This window comes from Acomys russatus, chromosome 30 (genome assembly GCF_903995435.1).
Source record: "Acomys russatus chromosome 30, mAcoRus1.1, whole genome shotgun sequence".
Classification (NCBI taxonomy): domain Eukaryota; kingdom Metazoa; phylum Chordata; class Mammalia; order Rodentia; family Muridae; genus Acomys; species Acomys russatus.
The window spans coordinates 7,567,988-7,588,623 of NC_067166.1; the positions used below are offsets into that span (position 1 = coordinate 7,567,988).

The 20,636-nt window shown below is 45.0% G+C and overlaps 1 protein-coding gene across 1 annotated transcript in view; it reads left to right on the forward strand.

Moving 5' to 3' along the window:
• Map3k1 (mitogen-activated protein kinase kinase kinase 1) overlaps window positions 1-20,636 on the forward strand; it is a 78,978-nt gene that overhangs the window by 56,267 nt on the left and 2,075 nt on the right. Inside the window, exons 6-20 of the mRNA XM_051172264.1 lie at window positions 632-832; window positions 1,500-1,616; window positions 2,018-2,166; window positions 6,087-6,208; window positions 6,771-6,852; window positions 7,097-7,277; window positions 9,351-9,629; window positions 11,806-11,927; window positions 12,729-12,820; window positions 13,442-13,631; window positions 13,893-15,162; window positions 15,694-15,846; window positions 16,630-16,792; window positions 18,692-18,823; window positions 19,819-19,961. Coding sequence (XP_051028221.1) covers window positions 632-832; window positions 1,500-1,616; window positions 2,018-2,166; window positions 6,087-6,208; window positions 6,771-6,852; window positions 7,097-7,277; window positions 9,351-9,629; window positions 11,806-11,927; window positions 12,729-12,820; window positions 13,442-13,631; window positions 13,893-15,162; window positions 15,694-15,846; window positions 16,630-16,792; window positions 18,692-18,823; window positions 19,819-19,961 — 3,396 coding nt within the window. The remainder of the gene's footprint in view (window positions 1-631; window positions 833-1,499; window positions 1,617-2,017; window positions 2,167-6,086; window positions 6,209-6,770; window positions 6,853-7,096; window positions 7,278-9,350; window positions 9,630-11,805; window positions 11,928-12,728; window positions 12,821-13,441; window positions 13,632-13,892; window positions 15,163-15,693; window positions 15,847-16,629; window positions 16,793-18,691; window positions 18,824-19,818; window positions 19,962-20,636) is intronic.

The window sequence follows — 20,636 nt, forward strand, 5'->3', positions numbered from 1 at the left end:
CGCCACAAGGTTTTGGTCTATTCTGTCTTGAGTGTTCAATTCAGGCGTCTCCACCAACTGAAATTCCTACTGGGCGTTGATGACAAGAAATGAGTGGTGTGGCGAGTTTGTGACCTCAGAAGGTTTTGGTCGACCTGCAGCAGGGAGTTTTGAAGGAGGACTCTTAGCAGTGTGGCTGGGGAGGACTCCGTGGCAGTATTTGTGAACGCAACCGAGAGAGCCACAAGCCCGGAGACTGCATGTCCAGTCTACATTTACCCCTGGACGTGGCGTTTGGTGGACATGCTTAAGGTGGTCACGTTTTATGCCTTTAATTCTGATTTACCTGGTTCTCTAGAAGAGCCAAGTTTATGGAGGAGTTTGTAAGATGACCATCTAATTGTCTCTCAGGCAAAGAATCATCATGACTTCTAGGAATGACTGACATTCTGTGAGTCCTTCTAAAATCAATATGTCAGATAACTCCATTTTGCTCTCTGTTACACTTCCCACATGAAATTTTTTTTCTGGGAATATAATCCGCCATATGACTTTCTGTTTTTGAATGTTAATGTCTTATCAAGAAGTGAGACATTTACCTAATTAAAAAAAAAAAAAACAAAACAACAAAACAACAACCAATGTTGTAAAGTTTCAGAGCGGCAGGATCACACCGCCCCGGAGAGCCCCGTCACCAGATGGCTTCTCACCGTACAGCCCAGAGGAGACGACCCGCCGCGTGAACAAAGTGATGAGAGCCAGGCTGTACCTCCTGCAGCAGATAGGGCCCAACTCATTTCTCATTGGAGGAGACAGTCCCGACAATAAATACCGCGTGTTTATTGGGCCACAGGTAATACTGAGCACTGTCTTATATCTTATTAGTATATGGTACATTTTTAAGTCTGTGTACTATTACATCGTGTGTGTGTGTGTGTGTGTGTGTGTGTGTGTGTGTGTGTGTGTGTTTAGAAGTTGAATGCACAGCTTCCTGTTGACTACCCATGTGTTACTTCAGCCCCAGACATAGGTTTCTTTTGGTCTTCCCTTTGGTGTTTTTTGTTTTGTTTTTGTTTTTGTTTTTGTTTTACAGCAGGGCCTTAGTATGCCACCTAGCTTGCTCCAGATTCACTCTGTGGCCTCGGCCTGACCTGAATTCACAGTGATCCTCCCGTGTCTCAGCTTTGCAAGTACTAAAATTACAGGCATGTTTGCGCCTGGCTCTCCGTTTTATAAGGCCCTTGCCTGGGATGAGTTAGTTCTGTTTAGTAAATTAAAGTGAGCTTAAAGATGCATCCAGGCCTCATATGATGTTTTTACCATAACTTAATACCTTGAGTAAAATAAATTTAATCTATTGAGTACATTCGTTGAAATAGAATCAGGGCGTGGAAATACCTGTGTCTTTACATGGGAGAATAATGAGGAATATCAGTAGAAAGCTTAATAATAAAACCAACTTAGAGACGCCAGAGCAGGCTAGACATCGTTAACCCGCGGGTGTCCTTTCTGTTCCCCAGAACTGCAGCTGCGGCCGCGGAGTGTTCTGCATCCACCTGTTGTTCGTTATGCTCCGTGTGTTTCAGCTGGAGCCCTCCGACCCGATGTTATGGAGAAAAACTTTAAAAAACTTTGAGGTAATTTTTTTTTTAATATGCAACTCTAGGGCTAAATTGGCAACAGATTTGTACAGCGCATGTTGAAATTTTTCCAAGAGCGCTGAATTTAAGTAGACGGTGACCATGTTGGGCATGCAAAGCTACGTAAGAGTTATCTGGCACCTTCAAAGGTTCTTTGGGGATTTGGCGTGATAAATGGCTTGGGTTTTCTTCTTCCTAAACTGTAACAGGCAGTAAACTCTGGCTTGCTGCATTAAAAAAAAAAAAATCACTGCCCTTAGTAAATTGCATTTTTTGTTTGTTTGAAGTTCTTAAATCAGCTTTATGCAAACGTATGCAAATAAAGATGAATAAATTCACCTCTTCATGTGCATAATTGTGGCACCAATATCATTGACACTGTCTTTCTCCAACGTTAGGTTGAGAGTTTGTTCCAGAAATACCACAGTAGGCGTAGCTCAAGAATCAAAGCTCCTTCTCGGAACACCATCCAGAAGTTTGTCTCACGCATGTCAAATTCTCACACATTGTCATCATCTAGCACGTCCACATCTAGTTCAGAAAACAGGTTGGTACTCGCCACAAAGCTGAGCTTCGATCTCGTGTTATGTCTTAATTTTAGGAACAATTTTTAGACCTTACTTAACTAAATTGCTATGCAATGATAAAATTATTGACTCGGCTTTTTATTTTTCAAGCCAAAGGTAAAGGCTGTTAAGGGTCACTTGGAGACATTTTGTTCTCCACACCGTGGCATTAGAAGTGACGTATTAGGAATTGACGTAATGCCCATTCTTGTGAGAAAGCAGGTGGTGGGTATAAATAAAGAATTTGCCATGTCAGACATTCCGTTAGCCCCGCCCCTAATAGCGTTATTTCATTCTATTCCTTTGCTAGGTTGATTTTATCACTGTCCTACAGACAGTGAAGCTAAGACAGTGTAAAGTAGAAGGAAACATCTGTTATTCTTTTATAAATAAATTATATACAAGACAAAAGTGTTTCCCAAAGCCATTTTCAAATACCAGATTTTTCTTTCTTTTTAAGATTTACTTATTTATTATATATAGTGTTCCGCCTGCATGTAACACCTTCAGCCAGCAGAGGGCACCAGATCCCATTATAGATGGTTGTGTGAGCCACCATGTGGTTGCTGGGAATTGAACTCTACCAGCTGCTCCTCTTAACCTCTGAGCCATCTCTCCAGCCCCCGGATCTGAATATAGTTCTTTAGTTCTTCGTTCATAGATGTTTGCAGAGGACCCTCCCCTGGGAGAAGAGAAACATGTTCTCGTTAAGTAGGCCGGTCAGTTGTCGTTAGGTGCGGTGGCCCTGACTCACGGTTACTACTTAAAGTCTATGATGTTTTACAAACTCGTGCTGGAAACATGACAAAGACAAGCTCTGAAGGATACATAATGCAGCCTAAAATAATAAGTGTGGGTGTTTTCAAGTCTCTAGTGTTACATGGAGACCATACCTGTTCGAGGTAAAAATGCGGTGGCCCAGTCACTGCAGAAAGGAGACAGGCATCCGCGTTCCTCGGCACCCTGCTTTGAGAAGCTCAGGCTGTGTTAGGTCACATCCTCATCCCATCGTCTCCATCCCATCACAGTCTCTTAAGTATCGTATCCGCCTCAGAATTAGCAAAGCATCAGGAGGCGGTGCTGACGGCCCAGAGTGTACACACAGATGTATGAATGTTTCTGAGTCTGTTGTCAGCAGATTGACTTTAGAATCCTAGAGTGTTTTGTGTTATTTGTGAAGCTAAAGACCGTCTGGCTTGCTCAGACATGGCTGGAGCTGGAGCAGGTGCTGCGACTCGTTTCAGAAATAGCATGGCCAGGATGTGGGGATCCTGATTTCTATCCCAGGGTGATGGAGTTGGTCTTTCCTTATCAAGCTTTCCGAAACCAAACTTACCTTCTGCTTTGTGTTGGAGAAAGAGAATAACTGTTTAAAGCTGGTTAGCCAAAGCTTAAGTCAGAAGTTCCTAAGGTGAGCAAGTCACCTTCTTACTATGGGACAGGATTTGAGGTTCCCAGATCATTGGTGTATCAGCGGGGTAGGCACAAAAGCTTAATTGTCATGCTGTAATGCACTGTGTATGTTTTTGTTCCTGTACTCAGATATTTTTAAGGAAAACCTAATGGAGATTCATCTGGGGATCTAATTTTATAAAGATTTCAAGTGGTATTTCAAAAGAACAGAAAAAGGGTAGAGTCAGGAGACGTGGCCCAGCAGTGGGCTGCTGTTCCAGAGGACCCAGGCTCAGTTCCCAGCTTACACATGGCAGCTCACAACCATCCATGATAGCTCTGATTCCAGGGGGTCTGACGCCAGGCACCAGGCACGCATGTGGTGTACGTACACACACACACACATACACACACACACACAGCACTCATATACATGCAATAAAAATTCAACAAAAAAATTAAAACAAATTAAAAGTACATGAAACACTTCTAAAAACCAAAAGGGCAAAGATGTCCCTAGACGGTCAGTGTGCAGATAAACTGCATAAAGGAAATAGTCACAAAAGATTCACAAATTTAAAGAGGTGGGAACACATGTCAGTCAACCCAGTAACATTTTGAAAAATGCTTAATAAGAAAGAAAGAAAGAAAACTGGGTGGAAAGGAGAAAGGTGGGAGCGGGATGAGTGAGGCAGAGCGTAGTGTGCACAGATGCCGGAGTGACGAAACTCATTACCTCATAGTGTGTGTGTGTGTGTGTGTGTGTGTGTGCGAGTGTGGGGGGCGGGGGGGGGGGGAGGGTGAGTGAGGATAGAGAATAGTGTCTGGAGATAACAGAGTGAAACCCATTACCTCATAGTTTGTGTGTGTGTGTGTGTATCTGTGTGGAAGGGGGAGGAGGATGAGTGAGGACAGAGCATAGTATGTGCAGATGGTGGAGTAAAACCCATTACCTCATAGTGTGTGTGCATATCTGTGTGTGTGCACATGTGCATCTGTGTGTGTGTGTGTGTATGTGTGTGCGCGTGCGCACCTGTAGGGGCAGGAAGAGGATGAGTGAGGACAGAGCATAGTGGGTAGACATGCCGGAGTGATGAAACCCATTACCTCATAGTGTGTGTGTGCGCATCTGTGTGCGTGCGTGTGCATCTGTGTGTAGGGGAGGGAAGAGGGATGAGTGAGGACAGAGCACAGTGTGTGCAGATGTCAGCGTGAAACCCATTACCTCAGTGTGTGTGTGTGTGTGTGTGTGTGTGTGTGTGTGTGTGTGTGTATATATAAAGAAGAAAGCACCAGGTTTTGCTTACATACTTAAAGGAGCTTGGTACTGGAATGGCCTGTTCTTGAGAGGTGGCCCCTGGCTTTCGGAAACATTTAATCCCCTGCTCTAGAACCTGCACTAGCCAAAACCAGTGTGCTCGAGAAATGAGAAATGTGTCCCCTTCAGTATGCTTTGTGTGTGGCCGTTTCTCAGCATCATGTAGTGAAGGTTTAGGAACAATTTTAAATAGCTAGCAACAAATGAATGAGTAAGGTGTACCCACATTGTAGCCAGACATGGTGACATGTGCACATAACCCAGGCATTCTCTGAGAGAGAATGATGGGGAGTTTGAGGCCCTTTGCGCCGAGTGGCAAGTTCCAGGCCAACTTGGGATGCACAGTAGGGCCCTATACCTGCCCAAAAGTAGCCATGTTATGAATATGTCATGTAACCATTTAAATTACACCTTTAAAGACTATTGATTGATATGGAAAATGTTTTAAGTGAAATCTTAATTGGGTTATATTGCTCTGTGCCAATTTTTAAATAAAATTATTATGGGTATATAAATATTAAGGCAAAATTATAACGGTCAATAATAGTATATGTTATTATAGGTGACTTGTTTTTCCTCACATGTTTACAGGCCACTAGGTCTGTGTTATGACTGTTCAGGCCTGCCCTTGTAAGCTCAAGAAGCCATTAATGATATGAAAATGAACGGATATGGCCATTTCCCATAAAACTCTATTTATAAAATCAGGCCACGTATTGATCTGATCACTTTGCAGTTTGTTCCTCCCTGTTCTGCATTGCTGCAACTTGACTTCTGAAGTATAAAATAAGTGTATGCAAAAATGTTTATAATGACTTCTTACAATCTGCATCATTGGTGAGCAGGCTCTCTCTATATAAAATCTATCAAGTCAGTGGAACATTGTGCCTCCATGATGTGTCCATGGCTGGGCACACACACTATCCTCCCAGTTCTGGGGCAGGGGGATCATTTCAGGGACACAAGCATTCTTTCTTTCCTGGGTTGCAGCATCTGCACTGAACACTGACATTAGGGACAACCTAACTCACACCCGCAATCTGTGAATCCAGTTCCTGAGTGTCAGTAGGAGATACAGCTACCCCGCGGTACCACAGGGTGCTCTCTAACAAGGATGTCTGGCTAGCGTGTGCCTACCCAGAGAAGGCTCCTGCACTCCGGGGCTCAGCGTTCTGCTCTCTTCCCTCTCAGCATCAAGGACGAAGAGGAGCAGATGTGTCCCATCTGCCTGTTGGGCATGCTGGATGAGGAGAGCCTGACCGTGTGTGAAGACGGCTGCAGGAACAAGCTCCACCACCACTGCATGTCCATCTGTAGGTGGCTCCTCCTGGCCCCGTGCTCAGCCCAGCTATGCTTGGCTCGCTGCTTTGTTTAGGATTTCAGTATGGCTTGAGGGGAGTCTGGCGAGAGCAGAAGAAAGTCCTGCTCAAGCCCCATGAAAAGTTGTCAACACACTGGGGCTTCAGAGCTGTGTAGACCGAACATTGCAGTGTGTATAGGGTGGTGCCAGTAGAAATGGAAGGAACACAGATGTAAAGACTCCCAGCCCAGAAGCTGCACACGCGGACGGGAAGGGTGGAAGACCCAGGTGGGCTTTCCAGAGGGTGAGTCTAAAAGGCTAGCCAGAGACTCCAGTGGGGCAGAATGCTTTGCAGGAAGGCAAGCCCAGCGATGTTATCATAAGTGGTAAAAGTAACATTGCATAGGTATAGGCATTGGGATAATTTGCTCTGCTGCGTTGGCCAGCTTTAAGACTTATGTCCTGTCAAGCTGTGCAAGGCTCTTGCATTAACCATTATGAATACTCAGGACTTAGAAATGCTTAATGTTAAGCATTTGCATTTTTGTGATTTTTCTTTTCTTCATATTTTTCAGGGGCAGAAGAATGTAGAAGAAATAGAGAGCCTTTAATATGTCCCCTTTGTAGATCTAAATGGAGATCCCATGACTTCTACAGGTAGGAATTCTGAATTACTGATTTGTGTGTGCTTAACAAAAAAAATCTAAACAATGTTGTCTGCCCTCTCTTAGTGGCACACACCTATAGTCCTAGCTCTTAGGGGCCCAAGACAAGAGGATCGTGAGTTCAAGGCTAGCCTGAGCTACAGTGCAGTCTTGCCCCACCAAAAACAAAACAAACAAACAAACAAAAAACAGCTTTTAATATTTTGCAGTAAGTTTTGTTATTATTTTCATTTTAGCCACGAGCTGTCAAGCCCGGTGGATTCCCCCGCCTCCCTGCGAGCTGTGCAGCAGCCAGCATCACCGCAGCCCGTGGCTGGATCACAGCGAAGGAACCAAGAAAGCAACTTTAACCTTACTCACTACGGGACTCAGCAGATCCCTCCTGCTTACAAAGACCTAGCTGAGCCGTGGATTCAGGTAAATAGTTCCCTGTGACCCATGTTCTGCAGCCTTAAAAATCCACGGAACTTATAGGCTCACCTTAATTCTTCTGTCTGATTCGTGAACGGCATCCTGCAGAGGCCCTCTCCTTTGGGATCTCAGAGTGCTGGGTTAATTCTGAGCTGTCAGTTGCCGTTCTCTGATGCCATCTTTGGCTGTCTTTTGCTTATATCTTAGGGTGTCATGTAAGGTGGATTAAAACTAAAACTGTGCAGGGAGCTTATGGCACCCTTGCTGGTTGCTTGTCCTTGGAGTTCCTTTGTAACAGAACACATGTAAACACCTCATGACTTGTGTTTCCCAAATGTCTGTTACTTTATCTCTAATATTTAGAAATTTCCACATACATTAACCCAGACATTAAGCTTACTTTTCGCTAATCGACCCATGGCGTCAATACCATTTACTGTCTTCCTTCTGTAGAGGAGGCTTTGGGGCCTGGGGCTGAGGGTCGTAAAAACACACACATTAACTGTCCTTTGCTCATTTAAATAAAGCACTCTCTTCTTTTCATCTCACCTCTCTCTTCGGTCCCACCTGCTTAACATTTAGTGCAGGTCAAAATTCACATAAATTTCCTTGGCTTTCATCTCTTAAGAAAAGTATCCCCCCCCAAAAAAAGAAAAGAAAAGTATCCCAATTTTAAACTCTCTTAGCTGGTGGTGTTCTTAAATTGCCTTGCTTTTTAAAAGAATTGTGTTCTAGTTTCCTTCTCTATAAACTATTTTTTTAAAGCTTTATTTATTTATTATGTATACAGTGCTCAAGAGGGCATTAGATCTCATAGGTAGTCGTGAGCCACTATGTGGTTGCTGGGAATTGAACTCAGGACCTCTGGAAGTGTAGATAGTGTTCTTAACCTCTGAGCCAACTCTCCAGCCCTCTATAAACTATCTTAATAAAGCGTAAATACGGAGTTCTTTATAGTCTTTCGTTTCTGGGTTTTAGTGTTTTGTCGTCATTGTTTTATTTGGTTTGTCTGGTTTTGGTTTCTGGAGACGGGGTTCCTCTGTGTAGCCTTGGCTGTCCTACAACTCACTTTGTAGGCCCGGCTGGCCTCGAACTCACAGAGGATCTACCTGCTGCTGCCTCCCAAGTGCTGGGACTAGAGGTGTGCACCACCACCGCCCAGCCAGGTTTTAGTGTTTTTAGGCATAAAAGTCCAGTTATAGGAGTTTACCCTCAAGTTTACTAGGCGCTAGCTGTTCAGCGTTAGTACCTCAGCAGGATCCCCGCTTGGCTGGTCACAGTGCATCCAGACAGGAAGCCAAGCGGGTGAGCCCAGCTTGTTTCTCCTCTTCACTCAGCCCATGAGGTGGTGCTGAGCACATTTAGAGTGGGTCCACTGCCTCGATTAACATAATACAGAAAGTCCTCAAAAGACACCCGCAGAAGTTTCTACATCCCATGAACTTGACAGTCAAGGAGCCAGGCAGATGACTCTGCTGGTCAGCTCTTTGCCTTTTAAGCACAGGAGGCTGAGTGTGATGCCCCCGTATCCTATAGATAGCTGGGTGTGTTGACATGCGTGCAAGCCCGCCTGTGCAAAGGTGGGCACACGGAGCTCAGTGGCCAGCTAGGCCAGCCTAACTGCTGAGCCTCACGGAAGACCTCATCCCAGAAAAAAAACAAAAACTGGGACCACATCTGAGGTTGATCCCTGCCCTCCACACATACACATGTACACCCATGCAGCCACAACAAGAATAAGTATGTATCATGAAAAATTTTTTGGTTAGAAAAAAAGGTTGACAGTCCCAACTATCTATCAGATGTACTAAAGAATTGAAAAGTGCCGGGCAGTGGTGTTGCACGCCTTTACTCCTAGCACTTGGGAGCCAAAGGCAGGCTCCGTGAGATCGAGGCCAGCCTAGACTACAGAGCGAGTTCCAGGACACCCAGCGCTGTTACACAGAGAAGTCCTGTCTCAAAAACCGAAATAAATAAATAATTGAGAAGTGGCCAGTGTTTAGTTAATCATCAGAAACTGTTCTTAATTCACGCCGTAGGATGGTTTGTTTTTCACCACGCTGTTTTTGTTCCACACAGGTGTTTGGAATGGAACTCGTTGGCTGCTTATTTTCTAGAAACTGGAATGTAAGAGAGATGGCCCTCAGGCGTCTTTCCCACGATGTCAGCGGGGCCCTGCTGCTGGCCAATGGGGAGAGCACTGGAAATTCTGGAGGCGGCAGTGGAGGCAGCTTGAGTGCTGGAGCCTCCAGTGGGTCGTCCCAGGCCAGCATCTCAGGGGACGTGGTGGAGGCGTGCTGCAGCATCTTATCTATAGTCTGTGCTGACCCTGTCTACAAAGTGTACGTTGCTGCTTTAGTAAGTACTGAACCATATTTTATGGGTTTTCTTTCTTTGGCCTTTTGTGGAGTTTTTTTGTTTTTAAGATTGATTTATTATGTGTACAGTGCTCTGCCTGCATGTACACCTGCATGCCAGAAGAGGGCATCATTTCACATTACAGGTGGATGTGAGCCACCATGTGGTTGCTGGGAATTGAACTCAGGAACTCTGGAAGAGCACACTTTGCTCTTAACCTCTGAGCCATCTCTCAGCCCTCTTTGGTCTTTAATAGGTATCAACTTTAAGAAACAGTAAATCAGCCAGGCATGGTGGTGCATGCCTTTAATCCCAGCACTCGGGAGGCAGAGGCAGGCAGATCTCTGTGAGTTTGAGGCCAGCCTGGGGTACAAAGCAAGTCCAGAACAGCCAAGACTACACAGAGGAACCCTTTCTCGAAAAAGCCTCCCTGCCCTCCCCAAAACAAACAAACAAACAAACAAAAAGCTTCTTTACCTTAATTCACTTTAGAAAATCCAAAATTTTTTATTCCATAGTCCTAAGGAATTGCAGTATTCCATTTTATCTGTCCACATAGTTTTACTGACTTTAATACACTCATAATTTCTTTTGCATTTTTCTGCTCTCTAGTAGTAATGTCTTGATATTCATGTGTTTTCTTGAATGAATACATCACACATGACCAAATTAATATTTCTGATGGCTTGTATGGTGATGCCATGGCATAAACCCAGCACTTGAAAGGAGGAAGATAGAGAGCCAGGACTTAAGGTCTTCACCCACGTAGGGAGTACAAGGCTAGCCTGGAGGAGATGTAAAATCCTGTCTCGAGAAGCAAAAAACCAGTTAACAGTGGGATTAGAAAATTTCCTTTTTTGTTTGTTTGTTTGGTTGGTTGGTTTTAACGTCAGGAAACATTAGTGAGTATTTATTTCTAATCAGATTTGTTCTTGGCTTCGGTAAACATTGTGAGAAAGTTCAGAAGCCTTTTACAGAAAATGGCCCCATGATGTCTCAGTTTCTTTCCGGTCACTGATAAAATACACCGGCAATAGAAACTTAAGGAGGGAAGGGCTTGTTCTGGCTCGCAGTTCCAGATTAGTCCATCGTGGCAGAGAAGTCACTGTGGCGGAGACCTCTGGGAGCTGGCCGCATTGCATCCTGTCAAGAAGCAGGGGGTACAAGCGTGTCTGCCCTAGTGCATGGCTCACGTCCCACATACCTGCTTACAGACCACATCGTGGGCCCAGAGGCCCTGTGTGACTCCAGGATGTGCCAAGCTGACAGTGGGCACCAACAGTGTCATGTGCTGTCAGTGCCGTTTGCCTCAGCCTCCCATTCCGGCTTGTCCTCCTGGACAGGCGCTACAAGAAGCTGAGTTTGCAAACTAGTTTGACCTTTTCCGTTTGGAGAATTCATCTTAATCTCAGCCCTGTTGTGACTAGGGGAGGGGACACCAGAGGTAGTGTCACTATAGGATGTTTAGCGCTGTGGCTTCTAACCACTGCACAGCTACCAGTATTAAACCCTCACTGCCTCTCTGTCCTGAGAAAGCGTGTCCTCAGGCACTGCCAGGGGACTGCTAGAGCCCAGACTCATCCCCACCTTAGACTCCCTGCCTTCAGGGAAATTCTTAAATTATAAGACAGAAAAAGGAGAAAGAGGGATAGTGTGTGAGTGTAGAAATCAGAGGGCCACTGACAGACCAGCCAGTTCCTCCTGTGTGCATTCTTGGAACCAAGCCCAGCGCTGTCGTGTTTGGTGACAGGTGTCATTGACACTGGCATGATGTCCTGCCGATGTGTTTAGACCTCGGCCTCTAAGCTGCCTCTCGCAGTCTTTTTTTCCTAAATCAAAACTCTAACAGTTGGGCCTAGGGAATCTTCTTTAAGAAACATGAATGGCTTTGAATACAAGTTTAGGTCAGAGTTCAGTGACCTCAGAAGCGCTCACGATGAGAGCTGTAACTGCGCTTGCTGAGGAGGGAGTAGCCAAGGGCATGTGGACACAGGGCAGATAGTAGAGACCAGAGGCCACATCAGTTTAAGCCACTCACCGCTGCTTTGGTTTGCACTGCCGTGGTCACCCAGTCCCGTTACTGCTTATGTCTCCTCCGATTACGTCAGCCTAGGTCATTATCTCTGATGCGGTTTGAAGGTCGTTAAACTGACCTTCAGGGTTTCTTTCCCCCCAGAAAACACTGCGAGCCATGCTGGTATATACTCCTTGCCACAGTCTGGCAGAAAGAATCAAACTTCAGAGGCTCCTCCGGCCGGTTGTAGACACCATCCTCGTCAAGTGCGCAGATGCCAATAGGTAAGGGCCGTACTATAAAACACTAGGCACCGCGCCTCACACTTAGAATATGACACTTATGTGTTAGTGAGCCTCTGCAAAGTGCTTTGGTAACGTGAGTTCTGAAGTGAAAACATAGGACTTAAGGCTTGTAAGGACTAGGGAGAGAGACCCCAATGGCAGGTAAAAGAGGAGTTAACAAACCGCATGGACCCCCGTGTCTGGTGTGATGATTGCAGCATTCCTAATCTGAAGTCCCACTGACAAGGACGCTAAGTGGCATATATAAGTGGCATATATAACCGTAAGGAGTAAACTTACGTCATTCATCAGTATACTTTCCTCTGCCCCCTATGGATCAGAAAAGAACCCTGTTTCCATCATCTTTCATTTAACGGACTGTTACTATTACACTATAAGAGGTTTTAACTGGCATGTAAGTTTCATATCTACCCACAGTAGTCTTCAAAACTTACAGAAATGAGGAGCGGTGACAGGAAAGGTGAGCGCAGGCCGTGACTCTTAGAGCTGTGGACCCAGCAGTACACTCTCACTTATAATAAGACGCTGTTGGGCACCCACCTTCTCCGTCTTCGCCTCTGCCGCCGCTCTACTCAGAGCGTCCCCACTCATGCCACTCTTTCCGAGTCATAAGTTAGTTTTGTAGAGTTTGTGTATGTGCAGGCCACTTCCTGGAACTCTGCACTGTTTGCCCTGGGTACTTGCTTAAATGGTCGAAAACATAAGAAGTACTGTAGAAAGATCCATGGCACCTGCAGGTCATCTATATCTGGAATTAAGGTGGCTTTCCTTTCTTTGTAGCCGCACGAGTCAGCTGTCCATATCAACACTGTTGGAGCTCTGCAAGGGCCAAGCAGGAGAGTTGGCAGTCGGTAGAGAAATACTCAAAGCTGGTAATAACTTCTAATTTAAAGTTAATGTGGCTTACCACATGCATTGGCCTTGGTTGGTGCAGCAGTTGGTGCAGGCCCCATGGGTCCAGATGCACCAGCCTTGATGGTCTCCTTGTGGAGCTCCTGGACCCTCTCGGTCCTTCTGTCCCCCAATTCTTGATTGAGCCAATGGACAGCTCATTCTCCACGATTGTAGCAAGAGCGGGTACTGCCTCTGACATGAACTCTGGTGCCCCCAATTTGATCACTTCCCCTTGGTGGGGAGGCCTGGTGGGCACTCAGAGGATGAGACCTGATAGGCTGTGGTCATGTGGTGGGGGAGGGGGAAACGGGAAGATGCAAGTGAGATGATAACAATCGGGATGTAATCTGAATAAATTATAATTAGAAAAAAACAATTTTATTGTTTTCCTTGACCTAACAGTTATCATAGGACTGTTATAAAGTATTGAAGTAATTTTATAAATTGATTCACACAGCTGTGTTAAAAATATGAGTTAATCTAAGAGAAGTCCTTAAGACTGATAAAATCCAGAACATTGTTCTAGGCCTTCCTATTATTTAATCGTGTTTGTTTTAGAGTTTTACAACGCTATTTTCCCATTTATTTTACTCCTGTAGGATCCATTGGTGTTGGTGGTATTGACTATGTCTTAAGTTGTATTCTTGGAAATCAAGCCGAGTCAAACAACTGGCAAGAACTCCTGGGCCGCCTTTGTCTCATAGACAGACTACTGCTGGAGTTTCCTGCTGAATTTTACCCTCATATCGTCAGTACCGACGTCTCACAAGCTGAGCCTGTTGAAGTCAGGTCAGTTTCCTGGTGGAAATCAGCACCCTCCTCTTCCTTCTTGTTCGCATGCGCCCCAAGTGGTGCACTAACAACACCTGAGTATTTGATTATCACAGAGGCAAGGCTGCTCAGCTAAACAGTTACAAACGCTTCATGCCAAAGTGGGTTTTGTGTACAAGGGCAGGCTATAAGTTACCTTTTCTTAAAAAAGTGCCCATTTTTTTCAGTACTTTGAACTTGTCTAGTAATTGGAGGTGCTTTGTTTTGGTTTGCCTTCAGGTATAAGAAGCTGCTGTCCCTGCTGACCTTCGCCTTGCAGTCCATTGACAATTCCCACTCGATGGTTGGCAAACTCTCTCGAAGGATATATCTGAGTTCTGCAAGGATGGTGACCGCAGTGCCCACCGTGTTTTCCAAGCTCTTGACAATGGTGACGGCTTCTGGCTCCACTCACTTCCCCAGGATGCGCCGGCGTTTGATAGCCATTGCAGATGAGGTTGAAATTGCTGAGGTCATCCAGCTGGGTGTGGAAGACCCTTCGGACAGCCAACAGGACGGCTTCCTGCAGGCGTTGGCCCCTGCCAGCTCTCCAGAGAACAGTTCCCTTGAGCACACAGTCCATTTAGAGAAGACTGGAAAAGGATTATGTGCTGCGAGACTGAGCGCCAGTTCGGAGGATGTTTCTGACAGACTGGCTGTCATGTCTGTAGGACTTCCTAGTCCAGCCGCGACAGAACAACCAAAGCCAATGGTTCAAACAAAAGGCAGACCCCACAGTCAGTGTTTGAACTCCTCCCCTTTGTCTCACCCCCAGTTAATGTTTCCAGCAGCATCGACCCCTTGCTCGTCTGCCCCGTCTGTCCCAGCTGGCTCTGTAACAGATGTTTCTAAGCATAGACCTCAGGCATTTGTTCCCTGCAAAATACCTTCTGCATCTCCTCAAACACAACGCAAGTTTTCTCTACAGTTCCAGAGGACCTGCTCTGAAAACAGAGACTCAGATAAACTCTCCCCAGTCTTCACTCAGTCAAGACCCCTGCCCTCCAGTAACATACACAGGCCAAAGCCATCTCGTCCCGTCCCGGGTAGTACAAGCAAACTAGGGGACACCTCAAGAAACAGCATGACGCTTGATCTGAACAGTGCTTCCAAGTGTGATGACAGCCTCGGCAGTGGCAGCAACAGTGGTAACGCCGTCATACCCAGTGACGAGACAGTGTTCACCCCTGTGGAGGACAAGTGCAGACTGGATGTCAACACTGAGCTCAATTCCAGCATCGAGGACCTTCTTGAAGCCTCTATGCCGTCAAGTGACACAACAGTCACTTTTAAGTCCGAAGTTGCTGTCCTCTCTCCCGAAAGGGCAGAAAACGATGACACCTACAAAGATGACGTCAGCCATAATCAAAAGTGCAAAGAAAAGATGGAAGCGGAAGAAGAAGAAGCTTTAGCAATTGCCATGGCAATGTCAGCATCTCAAGATGCCCTCCCCGTAGTTCCTCAGCTACAGGTCGAGAACGGAGAAGATATTATCATCATCCAGCAGGATGTGAGTATAGAGTCTTCAAGGTCTTACAGTCTCCTTGGGACATGTTAGAATCTTCTAGAAGCGGTGCTTTTGGGATGAGCTGACTGTGAGGGTTTTCCGTGTATAAGTTAAGTATGTGGTAATAATTGTGAGTCATTGCCATAGCAATACTCAGCCTATCTCAGAGATACTTCCGGCCGGTTCCGAACCAATTGTCACCCACACACTTGATACTGGTGGTTAACAGTGTCCATGAGCCGGGCGGTGGTGGCACAGGCCTTTAATCCCAGCACTCGGGAGGCAGAGGCAGGTGGATCCCTGTGAGTTCGAGGCCAGCCTGGTCTACAATGTGAGTCCAGGACAGCCAAGGCTACACAGAGAAACGCTGTCTCGAAAAACCAAACCAAGCCAACGAACTAACCACCAGTGTCCATGAATTTGTCAGAGGTCAAATGATGGGCGGTTTGGGAATTACCATAGTCTTTTCTCCGACTAGTCTTACAGGATCTTATGCCCTTAACAGTAAAATCATTGTTTTTATGTAATATGCAGACACCAGAAACTCTACCAGGACATACCAAAGCAAAACAACCTTACAGAGAGGACAGCGAATGGCTGAAAGGCCAGCAGATAGGCCTTGGAGCGTTTTCTTCTTGTTACCAAGCACAAGATGTGGGGACTGGAACTTTAATGGCGGTTAAACAGGTTAGTATCGGGATCACAGGCTGAAACTGTTCAAATTGCGAAACGACGCATGTGCGGCTATGAAGACACAGGAGTTGATGCCGGTGTCGTGGTGCTTCGGTGTTGGGGCCTTCTTGCCCCCCACTTCCAGAGTGTTAGGGTTACAGGAGTGTGCCATCACCCTCGACGGGTCTTAAAAGCTCCCGACTCAAAGTAGATGCTGCTAAAAATGGCACAAACATGAATTCTGGGTTTTATGAAGCTGGTCATTTGAAGACACAGTATGAAGTCGGCCAGAGATGGTTGGTCATCCCTGACCTGTGCCAGTTTTGATGACCTCTCGTACTCTGTGCTTTTTGCCTTCTACGAGGAGCGTACTTACCAGGATGCAAAAATAATGACTTTCTGTTTAAAGTCATATTGCTTGTTCCTCTGTAATTGGCTTTTCTCATTGTGACTGTTTCTTTACTGTTACAGTCTTGGCCACAATACTCTCCCCTTTTGTCTTTTTTTTTTTTTTTTTTTCTTTCTTTCTGATGTTCTGCATCTCCTTAAGCTGTATTCTTGTTGTGTGAAAGTTCCCCGACTTGTGTTTCTCTATTGGCCTGTTGTTTTTGTGAGGCATACTGCCTCCATGAGGATAAGTGCCATTCATTGGCTGCCAATATGTGAGATGGTTTGGGTTTGTCCATTTTAGACAGATTGTTTCGAAAACCCAGAACATCAAAAAAAAAAACAAACAAACAAACAAACAAACAAAAAACCCAACAACTCAAAATCTTGTTGACATGCTTATTAACACAGGTGACTTACGTCAGAAACACATCTTCTGAGCAGGAGGAGGTGGTGGAAGCGCTGAGGGAAGAGATCAGAATGATGGGCTGCCTGAACCATCCAAACATCATCAGGATGCTGGGCGCCACCTGCGAGAAAAGCAACTACAACCTCTTTATTGAGTGGATGGCGGGTACGTCCGCTTTACAGCAGGAGTGACTCCACAGCCCTGACTTTCCTCTACCCAAGCACAGTCACCGGGCACTTCATTTATAGATAGATGCTTTGAGGTCTCTAGAAATAAGCTGCTCCTGATGAACAGGGAGACACAAAAGTATTTTGTCTGTGTTCTGAATCTAGTAGACATTAAAATTGTTCCATCTTGCTGGCTCATTTGGTTATACTTGGAATTGAACACAGAATGTTGCACATGCTGGGCAGGTACTCTACCACTGGGCTATTTTTATTCCCCAGCCCAGGAACCTAGCTTAAGAGTGATTTTTTTGGGCCGGGCATGGTGGCGCACGCCTTTAATCCCAGCACTCAGGAGGCAGAGGCAGATGGGTCATGTGAGTTCGAGGCCAGCCTGGTCTACAAAGTGAGTCCAGAATAGCCAAGGCTACACACACAAACCTTGTCTTGGAAAACCAAAAAAAAAAAAAAAAAAAAAAAGGTTTTTGTTGCTTGGTTATAAGAATCTATTTTTTTTCAAACCCAGCTTGTATATCTTCCCTATTTTTCTGGAGAATCATCACTAATTGTATAGATTTAAGAAATCTTTCTCTCTTTTTTTTTAAAGATGTATTTATTTATTTTATGTATATATGAGAGCTCTGTGTGCATATACACCTGCATGCCAGCAGAGGGCATCAGATCACATTACAGATGGTTGTGAGCCACCATGTGGTTACTGGGCATTGAACTCAGGACCTCCAGAAGAGCAGACACTGCTCTTAACCCCTGAGCCATTTCTCTAGCCCCTAAGAAATGTTTCTGACAATATAAAAATAAAGTTACTGAGCAAGGTACATGCCTGCCGTCAGCACTCAACAGGCTGAGGCAGAAGGATGGTGAGTCCAAGCCCAGCCTGTGCTGTAATAGTTGAGAATCTGTCTCAAACAAACAAACAGAACTAGATAAATTAACATACAATTTGAATTTTTTTTTATAATTTGAAATTTTTACCACAGATAAAACCACACTGAGGCACAAAATTAAACCTTGTCCTCTTGAATATAGACTGAATTCACAGCTAGGTTATTTAGCCAACTATTTATGTTCTCGTGTGACACAAGAGTGCATTTCTAGTTTACAATTGCCTGTGCTTGCTACTGTGGACGTGTGCCCACACGCATGCGGTGTTTCTGAGGTCTGAGATGGTGTGCTACCTCCGTCTCTCCGCCCTTGTTTGTTGAGACAAGGTCTCCCTGAGCCTGACACTCATCACTTAGGAAAAGTTGGCCGGTCCATACTGAGGCTACGGCCACACACCACCATGCCTGGGTTTTTCAAAAAACGTGAGTTCCAGAGATTGAACTCAGTCTACATACATGCAGCAAGCACTCTGCCTACTGCGCTGTCTCCAGTGACACCCAGGAGTTCTTACGTCCCCTGCCTGTTGTTTTCCATGAGACTATACTAAACAGATAGCTTGGCTCTTGTGTTTATAAGTGAGGTTCATTGTGTCTGTGACGTGTCCCATCAGAACTAGCACATGGTATTTAATGCCTAGCTGCCTTCTGACTCCTCCTCTTCTCTTTCACTTTCTGCTAAGTAACACATCAGTGTTGTTTACGTAACTAAAAATTTATACACTGTTGATTTTTTTTTAAAAAGGAGCACAATCTACATTGCAGAAATAGTTCAATCTAAAATTATAACTTTTAATGCTTTCTGAAATCTTGGCCCTGTAGGAAGTTGGTTTCTTGAAGGTTCTATAAAAAGTTTCCCTAATTGACAGTTTTGAGATGATGCAGGAGATGAGTTTTAAAGTTTTATGTGAGCTCATGTTGTAAGCTTAAGAAACTACAGTTTCTTACACTGATAAACAAGTGTAGTTCTGGCCAGGTCCACAATTCTGTTTGCCTTTCAGGAGGATCTGTGGCTCATCTCTTGAGTAAATACGGAGCTTTCAAGGAGTCAGTCGTCATTAACTATACCGAGCAGCTACTCCGTGGCCTTTCGTATCTCCATGAAAACCAGATCATTCACAGAGACGTCAAAGGTAAGAATCCTGATCGTTTTCTAGTGACAGCAAGAAAACAAACGTCATTTTTAAACTTGACCATTGGTATATAACACAAGCGTTTATGTTTGAGATTGAATAACCCTGTGATTATTAAAACTAAAAGGACCCTTAAGATTCCACTCAGGCCAGTGGGGTGGGGCACACCTGTAATCCCAGCACTTGGGAGGCAGAGGCAGGCAGATCTGTGAGTTCGAGGCCAGCCAGGTCTACAAAGTAAGTCCAGGATAGCCAGGACTATAAGAGAAACTCTGCCTCAAATTTAAAAAAAAAAAAAAAAGATTCAACACAGTCAATCCACCCTCTTGTTGGGTAGAACATTGTGTTCAATACAAGAAAGGCTGTGACTTGACAGGAAGTGTCCTACCCCTCCATCTTGGCTTTACAATGTATTCCCAATAGATCCCTGTCCTGGAGTTTTCTTAGATAAATGGTGTATCACAAACTTAAGAAAATCCTGTCAGGTCTTGGGAGTTTAGATTGTATTTATTAAAGGCAACTTGGATTTTCTCCTGTGAATCTCTTCCGTACTTGACAATGTACTGAAGTGCTGTTGTAATATTAACTTTTATTAAACTGTGATTATGAAAAAAACATAAATTGGCCTATGCTAGTATATGTCAACAAGACTTTGTCTTGAAATGTAAATTGCACCAAAATTTGATTTCTGGATAGGCTTTTGCCAAGTCAGCATTTCAGGGTCTTAATCCTTACTTTAAAAGGTCTTTATGTTTATTCCTTTATCTCCACACGCCATATGACTTTGACCTTCAGAATTTCCTTCTGAAGCTTTAGGTCAGACCCACACTAGAGAGCCCGAGTGTGCCTTCAGCACCAAGGAGCACAGGAGCAGCTTTCTCAGAGGCTGTGGCTTGTACCCACACTGTCTTGGTTCATCAGCGGGACTTCCTGAGGCTCTAAGGTGTCCTTACCTGACTTTAACATGTGAGGTCATCTGCTGTCTCTGTTGACAGGTGCCAATCTGCTCATCGACAGCACAGGGCAGCGGCTGAGGATCGCAGACTTTGGAGCTGCTGCCAGGTTGGCATCAAAAGGAACCGGCGCAGGAGAGTTCCAGGGACAGTTACTGGGGACAATTGCGTTTATGGCGCCCGAGGTGAGACGTGGCTTCAAGTGTGACGAAGGCAGCATTGCAGAGTTCTGTGTGACAGCACTGGGCCAGGTTATTTCACAGTAGGGTCCAATATGCACTTGTTGGAAGCCCAGGGCCCTATAAGTTAGTTCTTAATAGTACCCTGCATTTCAGACCCGGACTCTCAGCCTTCCCACTTCTGCCTTAACAAAATTATAAAAGACAAGTGTTCATAGATTTGCTTAAAGGCTTGAACACAATTAATACACATTTAACACCGAATCGTGGAGTTAGTTTGTAATAGTTAAAACACACTTATATGGGGCTGGAGAGATGGCTCAGAGGTTAAGAACACTGACTGCTCTTCCAGAGGTCATGAGTTCAATTCCCAGCAACCACATGGTGGCTCACAGCCATCTTTAATGAGATCTGGTGCCCTCTTCTGGCATGCAGATGTACATGCAGGCAGAACACTATATACAAAATAAATAAGTCTTTAAAAAAATAAATAAATATATAAAGCACACTTAGTATGTAGTAATAGTAATAGTTTGTTGTAGTAAAACAAAAGTGTGCACGGTAGAAAGATGCAAAGGTTTACCTCTCGCTTCTGAAGGGAGGCAAACCACGGAGCCGGCCCTGTGTGTCGACATGAACACAGTATGTGCTTCCGCATGTGGCCGGTCCTGAGCTCACAGC